Below are 13,619 nucleotides of genomic sequence, written 5' to 3' on the forward strand. Positions count from 1 at the left end.
TCAGTGCTACTGCTGTGTCTCAGTGCAAGGACAAACTCCGAGACTAGCATGCAGTAACAGTATCAGTCCTGCTGATATGATGCTTTGAAAAACTAGAATTGTAACTTACCACTACACATAACAGTACAGTGCAGTGCTTTCTCTGGGTGGAGTGTTTATTGCAGCTTTAGAATTGAAGTTTAAAGTATAATAAATATAATGACCAGATGGGCAAAACCCCTCTCCCAGCACAGCTTGTAGACTCGATATGTAAGAAACATCAAGATAAAAACAGAGTACTATGACTGGTATTCTGTGGGGGAAAATCTTGTTAAAAATAATGGGATTTTAAAAGATGTTTTTACAGTCAATAGCACTATGCAATATACTGTAGTAAATACTTCTGTTTTGGCATGCACCTGAAAGGGAATATATTGGAGAACCTTTTTTTTTTTTTTTTTTTTTTTTAATTGAACTTAGGTATAACTTTACCAAGAATGTAGTACAGACTTTTATGTCCTAACATAGTTTTTTTTTTTTTCTCCCCATAAATATGAATTTAATTGTTAGCAAATATTCCTATTTCAGAACTGAAGAAAGACCAGTTAAGAAAAGAAAAATGCAAAGCTGCAGCTTTCAAAAGAAGAAGCTAAAATTAATGGAGGCCATGTTGGAAGAACAAAAGAAGTTAAGCAGAGCTATGGAAGAGACCTGTAGAGAAGTGCGCAGGATTCTGGATCAACAAAACATCATTCAAGTTCAAAGCTTACAGCTACAGGAGAGAATGATGAATCTACTGGAGAAAATGATTTCCAAATCCAATGTGTAGTTTCCCCTTGTGAATGCCTCTGAGATTATTATTGATATTATAGACATCCCCTTGCTACACACCTTATGTGTGTCTGTTGCCCTATTCCCTGGTTTTCCATGGAAATTAAAACCTTAGTGTAATCTTAGATAAGCAAAGAGAAAAGATAATGCAGTGTGAGGGCTATCTGGCATGAAAAAAATAGTGCAATATATGCCTAAGTTGAATTATTTTTATACAGAAAGAATAAGGGATGAAGCTCTGGGAACTTCGGTACTATTATGCCTAGGTCAGATATTGTTTTACAAACAGATGTGTTGTATATTTCTTCACATCAAGGACCATACCCTGACCTGTTGTAGGGGAACAGAATAATGTGTTCCTAGAAATGCTAATTGCATCTTGACTTTGCTGTTGATTAAACCTTGTTTTGAAACATAAACAGTGATTGTTCAAGTGACCTATGGTTCTTGTGAAGAGCTACTTGGGACGACGAGATGCATCCTTTTAAACTCTATGCCTGGTATGAATAGTACTCTAAAGTATGAGGGTAAAAATAGTCTATTCAAATACAGTTTTCATAAGCAAACAAACAAATCCTTACTATATACTGAATACTAAAATGTATAGAAGATACTTGAAGTTGCTTTTGATATTAAATGTTTAATTTTTTTCATTATTAACTGGAATCTGTTGACTTAATGAACAACCAGCAATGAAAACTCTCATTTATTCTCTATCACAGAAAAAAATATTGTACTGTGTGTATATACATATATATATCTATCTATCAAATGAAATAAAGAAAAAGAAGAAACATTTATTATTTCTGGGTTAGACAGTATGCTTTGGGACAGTGAAAAATACTGGGAGAGATAATCACAGTCAAAGGTTTTAATTATTGATTGCAGTGTAAAGATATCCTGTGCTGGTGGCAAACTACATAGGTGGAAGTCATGAAGATCATTCAACACCTCTACACCAGTATTTGCTGGTGGTGCAAATCTGATAACACAAGTAGATGTTTAAGGTGTGGCTGCAAGGCAGATCAACATTGATATACCACAAGAGGGAGCTGAAGGCATAAAGGATTGTACTTAAATCTTTGAGATGAATTACTAGAAAGTGATTCTTTAGTGAAAGGTAATATTGAAATAACATTTAACATACTTTCAAAAGTTCCTCAGCTGAATTCCTATATACATTTCTTTTTGCTTTCTCCTTTAAGAGCATATTTCTACTGCTTTCAATGTATTTGCAAGGCTGAGTACCTAAGGTTAGATTCAGATATAGAAGTCTAATGTCAGTGCTAGGAAATAAGGCCATCTTCCATTTTCACTATTAAATAATGTCTTCTCTTGAAACATTATTTTTGAGGTTTGCATTTTTCTATATATTTTATCTTATTGTTAGCTAAACTAATGTTATCTAAACTATTTTAAAACTCAGACAAATTATTAATCTGTAATTCTGTTTGGTGAACAGGATAAAGACTGTACTCATCAAAGAAATGAATAATAGATGGAAATATTTCTTAAAGGCTGCTGAAGGTATGAAGATAAGAATAATGCAGCTCTAAAACATGATTATTGTATATAAATGTAGTCAATTTCTACTGAGTTTAATTCATATAATGCTAATGCAAACATAGTAGAAGCCAGAACCTGCAGAAAATGGTGCTTGATCAAAGATAAGTGAAATAATTCTCCTTCACATTCTACTCCACTCTACTCCAGCGAGTGGGTGACTGAAAAAAGGACAAGTGTCTGGCCTGATTCTGCAAAGACAGGGTGAAATTATACAGCTTACATTTAGTAAAAGTGAAACTCCAAAGTACTTTAGGTACTTTTGTGTACCTAAAATTGACTTAGTTGGCTCTGAAAGAGAATCATGAAACCTTACTATGCGTCTACCTGCACAAGTACTTCTAAAAGAAGGACTGTTCCTAGTGTCATACAGGTGAGTATTGTCATACGTGCACATGAGGGAGGGAAAATATGTTTTGTGCTTTTGCATATTCCAGTTGTAGATGTGTTATTGACATAGGTAGGCTGAATTCTGTGGTGCTTTCTGACTTTATCTGGTTTACAAGAAGATGTAAAGAAACCCTCCCTTGACTCCATGGGAAATAATAATATTTACTGATATTATTTACACGGACCATATAACTATTTAATCCAATTAATCAGCAATGCCAGTGGCAGCATATTTGAACTTTGTACTGTGCCCCTCTCCCTGCATGCTATAAGAATTACAATTCCGGAGCTGAAGGAACACAGGAATGAAGGAAATCTGATTCTTTGCCTGCTACCATGAGCAGCCACGTCATACAATCCCTTCTGTAAATGCGTGGAGCTGTATTTTAGGATGTGTCTTGCCTCCAGAATTACGAAAGAACTGCCTTACAGATGGGTAAACTGCAATTTAGAAGACTGTTTCTAAGATTATTCCAGGTCAATTTATACCTATTGTATTTACAGATTTTGCTGCTTCTTCAGTGATTAATCCTGAGAGACAGCAGTCAAATCACATGCAGACCTTCTTCAGAAGAATAATGCTCTTTTCTTTTGCGTGGTAGAGATTATTTTGATGACTGTTTTGCTATTTTTTTTCTATTTGATGTCATCCTTCTTGGAAATGAATGACCAGAATAATATACAGGATTCTAGATGAGACTCTGAAGAGTCCTACATTAACTGCATTAAAAGAAGTGTCATTTTTTGGAGGCTGTGAGGTTTTATTTTTGTACAAAGTACCATTTTTAATCACTTATTTCTTTTTTAATCTTTTAACAAAAGACTCTATTTCCATTTTGCCAGACTATCTGTATTCTAGCCCTGTTTCTGTCCAGAGAGTGAATACAGCACTGCTGCACATAAATCTGACTAGTTTCATGTACAGTAAATTTTTCTAATGCTTTTTCTGATAACAAGTTAAGAATTCCCTGCTTACATAGTTTATTTTTGCTGCTGTTTGTTTTATTTTAGTAATGACTGAACATTTACATGAAAAATTAGGCCATGTAATTTCTCTGGTTTTATTTTTGAAGGTAGACACAGACTTCTCATCTATATGGGGTATATGGGACAGTTAGCTGCAGGTAAAGATATTTGAATATTTGAGATGTTCAGACCAATTATAACTTGAAAGACCTGCCTGGAATTAAAAAGCTTGTTAGAATTCTTGCAAAAGCGAGACACTGCTTCTGGATCTGTACATGTATGTCGGGAGTAGGGAGATGAGAAGGTAATAAGTTTTCAAGGAGAGCACATGAGGGGTTACTCAAGTTTAGCATTGTAACTATGACATTAAAGGAACTTGCTCATGGTTTCTAGAAGTATGATCAACAAATAAGCTGTAGCACACGAAAACAAATTTGTTATTTTTAGGGCAGTACTCAAGTCAACGCAGTATGATATCACTTTCACTAAATGAAGCTCATGTATTACATACACAGATGGTGTAAATAGAAAAAATAAGTAGGGGAGGAAATAGACTGCCTGGAGGCAGGTTACTTTGTAAGTGATGTAAAAATAGAATGAAGAGAAACCTGAGGAGACAGATGAGAAAAAGAGACATTGGGAAGCATGCAAGGAATTGAGTAGAAGGGGGATGTGATGAAAGGTGAAATGTTACATCATGGATGAAATATGTTGGGAAAGGGACAAATAAATGCCTTCAAATAAAACTACTAATTATGAGGAAGAGAAGGAACACTAGATTTAAACACTTGATTTAACAACAGAGCTAATAGTGAAACTGTGTATTTTGAGTAGACATCTACAGATAAGTTAGATGAGTCAAAAATAGCATAGAGTAAGTAGTGACATTTTTTTCTCATGATCTCTGGACGAATATTTGGAAACAAATATATTGTTCACAAACCAGAGGGGTTAAACAATTTGTAAGAGGATTCCATTATAATTAAACAGCATTTTCACATGTTGGCAGAAACATTTACTGTTTGTAATTAACTGAATTATTTTTTTATCCTCAATTTCATATTGGAGGGGCAGTTTATTTCAGACCTTGCCAAGTTTAATAGTTATCCACCAAAACAGGCAATATATTTATGGACACAGAATGTCTTTATCATTTTCTCCATAAATGGCTATCTATCTCTTTTGCAAAGTACAAAACCAGGAGAAAAAGACATGCACACAATTTTTAAAGTTATTTTTCCAGACTGTCTGCCCAATTCAATATAGGCAAAAAGAGCCTATGTCTCAATGCAGACGTACCTTAAGTTGTCAGCCTGTCACTAGTCCTTACTAAGTCTCTAGTAGTAAGGTCAATGGCACTACTCATATGAATAAATTTAATGAACTGTGTGTGTATAAGTTTCGAGGATCAGTTCCTATGCTGATAATGTAATGCGGAAGGCAAATTTGAAAAAGAAATTTAGGAACATTTGGTGGTGTTATGTCAGCAAGTAAATACTAACCATCTGGTCTCTAGATTGCTAATCTATTTCCCCTGATTTTATGGGTAGCATACTTCCTGTGTGTGCAAGCTTGAGACTACATCATTAAACTTCTGTATTGATCTTTTAAAGTGTTTTACCAGAAACATTTAAATTACTTTGCCACTTTGGGGTGAAATGCTGTTTTTATGCATAATTTTTCAGATTGGAAATATTTAATTCTCCTATGTGTTATTTTAAAGTGTCTTACTGAAAGACATTTTAAACGAGGATGAATAATTTCAGGTATTTTCTTTGAAAAACAGACCAGTTATCTGCAACAAACACCATCCAGTTATCTAGAGTTGGCTAATTACTACAAATAAGATTTCAGTTTGATCCTGTTTGAGAGCTGTATCTTTGTCAAATGTTTGCTATGTAGAGAAAGGTGTTGCTTGCATTCCATATCCGTTGTCTAGCTTTAAAACATTTTTTAAAGAAATAGAAAGCAGCACATGCCAAAATATATTTTAAAGAAACTGCCTTCAGTCATCTGGAAATCAATCACTGTTTTAATTCTCTTTAACTTCTGTTGTCTCGAGTTTTGCTTCTAACATCAGGTTCTAAGAATTCGGCAACCAATTCTTAAAATGTTTAAAATGCTAAAAATATATATATCTGAATTTGGATTCTGTAAAATTTGGCATCTGTAACATTTTCAGTGAAAGTCTGACTTCCTGATCATATCTTGTTATCTCAGGGGTAAGGTCTGGGTTGCTGTGTATTGTAAGAAAAAAGAGTTGGTGCATAAAATTATAAAGGTATAAAATTTTCTACATACTTAAATGTTGAGAAGCACTTATCACAGCTTGAAGTAGGCTTGTTTCATGGAGGGAAGCTATAGGAATGTAATTTTTTATGAACTAGAAAGTAAATATATTTAGAAAATTAATTAAAACTACTTAAAAAACTCTCCATGATCCTCATTTGTCCCATGTCCCATGCCTCCCCTCCCCGTTTAATGATAATTACTTTATCTTTACTTCAATATAATTAAATCAAATACAGTTTCCTTTATCGACACGTAAAACCTTGTTCACGTGAACTAGGTGTTAACTCTAATGGTATATGTTCTTTAAACTGATATGGGTAGACTTTAAATACTTCTTCTTCAGTTGGCTTAACTTGTTACTTCACTAGACGAAGATGAAACACACCAGAGGTAAATCTTTCATAAAAAAATAAAGCTGTCCACACAGGGCTTAAATCTATACATCTCACCGGGATGCAGGGATGTCAGCCTGTTTAGGGCTGGTTCACATCGGCTAACAGGCAGTAAAAACCATGACTGAATTTTACCACAGGCATTAATACAGCTTACACCAGAAACCCTGTACTTTGCTCGTGTCTCCTTGCTGGCAGCAACTTCTGGTGATTTGCTTTATGCATTCTAATGTGAATGAGCCATGAACTTAATTTAGATGCATTAATTTAAATATATAGCAGGAAGATTGCTGGACTCCTTGAAGATGTGTTCTGGTCATATTACGTATGCAGTGGAGAGCGGCTAATTTTGTCTCAGTAATAGCTGTAAAATCATGCAGGTCCCCACATGTGTTGATTTATCTAGACAGTTTGTACCTACACCAGTTTATTGACTTAAATCAGAATCCCAGGAACTTCTACAGACTTGGAAAACCAGAATAGGAAGCTGGTTTAAAAAAATACAATATACCTTGAAGAACTTTATTCTTAAGAAGCCTTTCCTTCTCTTTGAATGTCTGTCTGTATGCATGTGTTTGTGCAAAGAATGACTCCATGCAGCATCCCGTATGTTTGTAGTTTGTTTACCAAAGGGTACTGGTCTTCAGCTGAAGACAGGTATCCAATGTGCTGAAACAAGAGGAATGGCAGGATGTGTGATGAAAGTTTAAGTTGCCTGAACATCAGTGCACTGTTCTTCAGTGCTAGAAGATTATTCCTCTCTGATAGTCCTTACAGTCAATTGTCTGTCCTGTCTTTCTCTATAGCTATGCCTTTGAATCTCTTAGCTGGAGACATAGCTAGGTCTTGTGATCTTGGCCTCCTCAAAAGAAAATAAAGAGTATACTTGATGTGTTAGGCATGTCGTCAGACTTAGTCTTAAAATAAATATGGTTTGTGGAAAAAAAAATAAAGAAAAAAAGCTCATTTTTCTATTTCAGATTAAATTAGGATGTTATGCTAGAGTGAGAATTTGGAGTGAGCCAATTATCAAGGAAAGGCAGGTTGTGGAGGATAAACCATAATCTCCTGGATTTCAGCAGGAACCACCTGGATCACCATGCGATGACCACCACAAATGTTGTATCCTTTAAAAAGGTGAAGGAGGAAGCTGAATGCCACCAGTTCAAAGAATCAATCCATCAGATATGTAAGTATAGGATTCAAGTTTTACTATGGAATAGAAATTTTAGTAGGAGGGAAGACCTTAACCTAGTTCTGAGAAGAACCTTAAGATGCCATGATGTGGGTACTAAGGAGACTCCCTCACTTGCTATCAAGGCTAAAACTCTTAACAAATAGTGAAATCAATTTCTGTCATCTCCAAAAAGTCACTTACAGTAACTGGGAGGATAATATTAAATGAAACCGAAGTTCTGGTGGAGCAAAAATAAATTGTTCTACCTTATGTAGATGTATCTTAATCAGTTTCTCTACTCATAATCATGATTTTTGCTCGGAAGGAGCAGATGTCTTCTAATCTTAAAAGCCATTCAGTTGTGAGCTGGAAAAGGTTGAAGTGAACCTGAGGTAAGTCAGATCTGAGAGGCAGGGCAGCCCTTAGTGTCACCAGTCATGTCGTGCCTTTTCACCTGACCCTCAGGAGAAGAGACTCCCACAAGTGGAGCAGTTCCTCTGTCCGGGATTCTGCAGACGATGTGAACTTGGTCCCAGAGGACCTCCTGTTGGTCCTCCAAGTCTGGAGATTAAAAGCTTGGATGAGAAACTGGAAAATCCCTGGACTTGATTTTGTCACATTCCAAGTGCAGAGATGGTAAAACGTGTTCTTTCATTCCAGGGTTAATGAGGAGGTGAAGATCCCTCCTCACTTTGATGCTGCATCCTGCATCATTTTTTTTTTTGTGGTGACAAGGTTTTTTATCAGGGGGGTTATGTTTTAGAGGAATGTGCAAAGAGACTTTATTACTGATGTCACCTCTTCAAGTGCCTCAGGCGCTCATTTTCAATTCTTTCTTTTAATGGAAACGTGTAAGAGCTTGAAGAACACTTAGCATGTTTTCCAGAGTTTTGGGGATAAAAATGACACTTTTAGACTGAGATTTGTGCTGCCTCATTGCTTAGAAAAACGTGCTTAGTAATAAATTTAGCCAGAAGAGTCCTGATATGTCACTTGCATAGTCACGATATAGCCCTGCTCACTCTTTAGAGAAGTTGTTGCTGTCTGAGATGATGACTTTTTTATTTTTTATTTTTTCCCATGGTACTTAAAACCACAAGGAATCCTTCCCTGAGATATCCATTTTCCTTACAGAAATAAAAATACACAATGCCTCTTCAGAACATGTAAACTTAGCGACTGCATAATACACATTTTGGAGCCCAATGGGATGAAACATACTCTGCTTAAATGAGCCCAATGGGAGAGAAGACACTACTTAACTGGAGCAGCAAGGCCATGGCAGCTTAATTTTGAATTGTAAGAATAAAGCTCCAAGGCTTAAAGAAAAACAATCAAACACAAAGCCTTTATCTTCTATATTCAGAGATATCCCTTTGGAAAAAAACAAACAAAAAATACTTTTTTTTTTTTTTCTTTTCTTTTTTTTGTATGTGTTTTGATACTAGAAGTACAAGTGTCTGTGACACAGTATGAAATTAAAAGTTTAAAACCATTCTGGATCAGCTAGGTATTCCTCACGGACTGAGGAATGCAGGGCACGTGCTGTCCATTTGCCCACAGGTAACGGTGAGTAGAGGTTTGTGTGCTTCCGCTGACACCAGTAATGCCAAAACCAATTCTTGGGTCTCCAGTTCTTGGCAGAAGGATGTTATGTATGTTTGCTTGTAGTAGATATTCTGGTTATGTGTATACTAGGGTTGCTCATCAGCGCTGCAGCTTTAACGTGACACCAGCTTTACTCATACCTTGTTGTAGGTGAGGGAGGAAAACTAGAGCTCAGCAAGAAATGATTTGTGTTTTCAATTCTTGTTTACAACAAAATGCTTAATTTGATTTATGTTCATGAATTTAGGAGAACGAATACAGCACATTCTATTGTAGTGACATGCATTTTCTAAGAATACTGGATGATTTCGTTTATACTGCAGTGCTATCCAAAGGAGCCCTCATTACCATGGTCTGGCTGTGCCTGTTTCCACACAGAGCAAGATGTTGCAGACTGTTTACTTTGTAAAGCTTCAGTTTTGTAAATTGTATCATTCACATATCTGAGTAAGTACACACAAGAATCTTCCACCCACCAACGTCTGTATTACTATATTGTAATCTTTCATTAAATAACATTCTAGGTAAGGACACAATTACAAAGCCAAGTAGATGCACATGGTGTACAGATCAATCCTTTTATGTCTAAATAGGATTTGAGCGGATATAGCCTCTACTGGCCAGTCAAGATTTAACAAGATCAGTGTCCCTATTTAGTTCTACTACTTCACAGCTCCTTGTAGACTCTTTTACATCAGTATACTAGGGTGGGAAACACCATCATCCAAACCAAAATACATTGATAAAAAAATAGTTTCTTCAATTCCCCACTGGCAAGAGTGTCTCCCACTAGGGAGAAGACTATTTAAAAGAAAGGAAAAGGCATCTTTAAAGATTGGATTAACTAGTAAAACAAGGTAGATATTGATGGCTGTATTCGTCTTGCAATTCTCAATGTGGGAAACATGATCTTCACTGATCCTCTGAATCAGACTCTGATGGTTGACTGAAGAAGAACTAGCTTTTTGAATTTAGAAAATAAGCTCTTAATGAAGATTTAGCTCCCAACTGCATATTAACTTGTCAACACAAAGCTAACTATAATGTATATGATATACAATCTTCCCTGATGTTAAGAACAAAATTTAGCCAGGAAAATCAGAATGAAGTTTATACAATGAAGGAACATTTAATGCTGACATTTATATCCAGTTTTATTATTTTGAACATGTTGAAAACATTAAATGAAGAAAACTGACATTTGTGCAAGGATATTTCTGTATGATTAAAATAAAACATTTTCAGCATAACCAACACTTTCATTCATTTAACCAAGGTAATTAAACAATGGCAATGAAACCCATAGACTTTTCATCAGATGCTGGACTAAGTTTCATTTTCTGACTTCTCATCTGATGTCTGTAACAGCAATAAGCACACTTCATTAAAGTATGCATTGTAAATCTCTCCAAAGCAAATCTGACAAGCAGTTTTGTGACAGCCACTCTTGGTTAGATAGAGACATCTGTACACCCACCAGTAAGCTACTTAGGCTTATGTGCCAAAGTCTTTAAGGCACAAATCCTTATTACTTTGTTTCACACTCCTCCTTCCTGTATTTTCTCCAACAGCAGCAAAAGCAGTAAGACAAGTTATAGCCAAGTCCTTGTGCGGACATTTGAGGGGCCATTAATCACTTTTTTTCCAGATTCTAACACAGAATTGTTGTCAGCTTATTCATCATTTCCACCCATGCTGAAGAAAAGCACTAAATTCATTCATGACGAGTCGGGTGCTCCTGAGTGCAGGCAGGCTGTGTGAGCACACCTGTTTCCTTGTCTGTCTGGATGTTCACTTCTTCCTTGCTGAGCAATACTCATGTAGGAAATTCTGCTCGGATACAGAATCCTTCTGCAAAGTCAGATTAATTACATACGTCTGTGCTACTACCAAAGTCTTACTGGTTCTATTCGCTATTGTGAACACAACAACTTCAGGACATGCTGAGGATGTAATCCAACACTGCTGTGGAGTAATTACTTTATAGTTATTAAAGGATGACACCACTTAGTATCCCTCTTCTTTGAAAAATAAAGCAGAATTTGATTCTTTGCATTAACTGAAACAAAAGCGTAATGGGATACCTGCAAATACCTCTGCAGATAGTTACAATTCCCATTTATTTCTAGCTGTCACTTTCAAAGAGATTTTCATCTGTTACAAATGCTTACAATGTCAGTCTGAACTACATGGGTCACTGATCTTCCCTTCTGCAGAGAAGCAGGTGGGCTAAGTCGATGCTAGATCTGTTAAGGTAGCATGAAAGGCAGAAGTAATTGCAACAGACATACAGTCTTGACAACCTCACATGGAAGCTGGAAATAATTGAGTTATTAAGGGGTGACAAACCAGCACGGTTTACAAAATTAGAAGGCTATTGTTTTTCTTGTGAAATCTTCCTAGTCAAAGGGATAAGTAACTATTTTGGCAACTTTAGATCTCTAAAGAGTATTTTGAAAACTATTGTACCATCTTTTACCTGAGGGTTAGAATCAATAAATTTTCCTTTTTATGTTTTAGGTTTTTGGCTTCCCTAAAGGATGAATAATTAGTTTTATATGACATAGTGTCTGGAGAAGGTAGCAGATCTGTCATGTAATTTTACACTAACCATAATACCATGTATTTTGAGAGGATGAAGAAAAGAAATAGCACTTATTTTATTCAATTAATTTTCCTCTTTGGAAGCTTTTCTTATTAAACTTATTATGAGAACAAAACTGGGATCTAACTTGATCTGAAATATTTCTTGTTGGTAGAAATCTGTTTGCTATGGACTTACAAGGAAAATAGAAGCAGAATGAGAAGTTGGGGGTAGGATTGGAAGAGCAGGCTCCTTTATTTTTCCCTTTTCTTTTGGCCTGTGGTTTTATTTTTCCCCAAAATCTCCAGTATGCTGAAAGCACTTGAGAAATGGCAGGGGATATTAAGAAACAATTTCCTGTACTGGATAAAAATTAAAGAAAATACTGAAGGTAAACCATCAAGCCACAGTTTAAAACTTAAAAGTTTTCTTACAGACAAGCCAGCATTGAGTTGTAGGTTATATGTTCTGTTCTGGGGAAAAAAAAATCTGAAAGAAAATATGAGCATTGTCCTTCTCCTTGTGACTGATGGGTTCAGCTCCATTTCAGGTTTTCTTTGCCTAGAGATAACCACTGAGATGAATAAATCCCCTATGCTCGAAGTATTTCTACAGGCCCTTTTTCACAATTTAAGATCACAATTTTTCTAAAGCGTATAAAGATTGCAAAAACTTCTCAGGTTTTGTAGGAAAGGCAAACACATTTGGTTAATACTTCCCTTCTCCTAGACCTTATGTTCCTTGGGAGCCTGTGTTCACTTTTCTTTGTATCATCTTCCCCTTTTCCCCTGTTTTGGTAACACTTTTCTAGTCTTTCTCAAACGAAGGGCTGATGGCAACGTGTGTTGAGAACTTGCCAGCTGTATCATGGGGGCCTCGATGGTAAAGCCCAGCTCTACCCCTAACCCTTGTAGGGCTTGCTTCTCCTTCCCCCAGTGCCCCAAAGGCAGGGCTCCTGCTGGATGTGCCCCCGAAGCCCTACCCCACTCCTCAACACCATTTCAGAGCCACAGGTTGTGCTTCTCTACCCACTGCCTCTAGAGCAGATTTCACATCCTCAGACATGAACTGGCTCCAGGCCACTGCTGTGAGACACCACTTCACTTCACTTCACTTCACTTCACTTCACTTCACTTCACTTCACTTCACTTCACTTCACTTCACTTCACTTCACTTCACTTCACTTCACTTCTGAATACACTTTTGACTTTTTAGCTTCACTTTACTTTTCACTTCAATGCACTTTTCTCTTTTTTACTTCATTTTACTTTTCACTTTTCAATACACTTTTCGCTTCACTTTTCACTTTTTCACTTCACTTTATTTTTCACTTTTCAATACACTTTTCGCTTCACTTGTGACTTTTTCACTTCACTTTATTTTTCACTTTTCAATACACTTTTCGCTTCACTTTTTCACTTCACTTCGCTTTTCATTTCGGTTCACCCGCCCAGTCCCGCCGCTGCGCCCCATTCGAAAGGGCGCCGGCAACGCGCGCTTGCGCATTCCCCTCTCCGAACAGGGGCAGAAGTAGAACTACACTACCCAGCATGCCCCGCGCGGCCCGCTCCCTGCGGTCTGAGGGAGCCTGCCGCTCGCAGGGCACGCCGGGAGTTGTAGTTCCTTGGCGGCGGGTATTGTCTCTCCCCGCTCTCTGTCCGGGAAGCCGCCCGCCGGCCGTGCCGGGTGAGCGCGCTGACTGACGGCTCCTGGCAGCCAGTGGCCGCGGCGCGGGGCGGCGGAGCCCGGCGGCGGTCTCCTCGGTGACCGGGGGGGGAAGGTGGCGCCTCCCGGAGCGGCCGGAGTGCTGAGGGGACCGAGGTGAGTGAGGGGGGCC

The 13,619-nt window shown here is 37.3% G+C and overlaps 2 protein-coding genes across 9 annotated transcripts in view; both read left to right on the forward strand.

Annotated features, from left to right (window-relative positions):
• Positions 1-1,610, forward strand: part of MSANTD1 (Myb/SANT DNA binding domain containing 1) — a 51,346-nt gene extending 49,736 nt beyond the window's left edge. For all 6 annotated transcript variants that reach the window (XM_068679764.1, XM_068679765.1, XM_068679766.1 and 3 more), the window contains one exon: positions 568-1,610. In XM_068679764.1, the coding sequence (XP_068535865.1) occupies positions 568-808 (241 nt within the window). In that variant the 3' untranslated portion in view covers positions 809-1,610. The remainder of the gene's footprint in view (positions 1-567) is intronic.
• Positions 1,611-13,415: 11,805 nt separating this feature from the next.
• RGS12 (regulator of G protein signaling 12) overlaps positions 13,416-13,619 on the forward strand; it is an 88,240-nt gene continuing 88,036 nt past the window's right edge. Inside the window, exon 1 of one of the 3 annotated variants that reach the window (XM_068679774.1) lies at positions 13,416-13,603. The gene's annotated coding sequence lies outside the window, so the exon portion shown is untranslated. The remainder of the gene's footprint in view (positions 13,604-13,619) is intronic. The other 2 variants (XM_068679773.1, XM_068679771.1) reach the window with 2 other exon arrangements.

Source organism: Anas acuta, chromosome 4 (genome assembly GCF_963932015.1).
Source record: "Anas acuta chromosome 4, bAnaAcu1.1, whole genome shotgun sequence".
Taxonomy (NCBI): domain Eukaryota; kingdom Metazoa; phylum Chordata; class Aves; order Anseriformes; family Anatidae; genus Anas; species Anas acuta.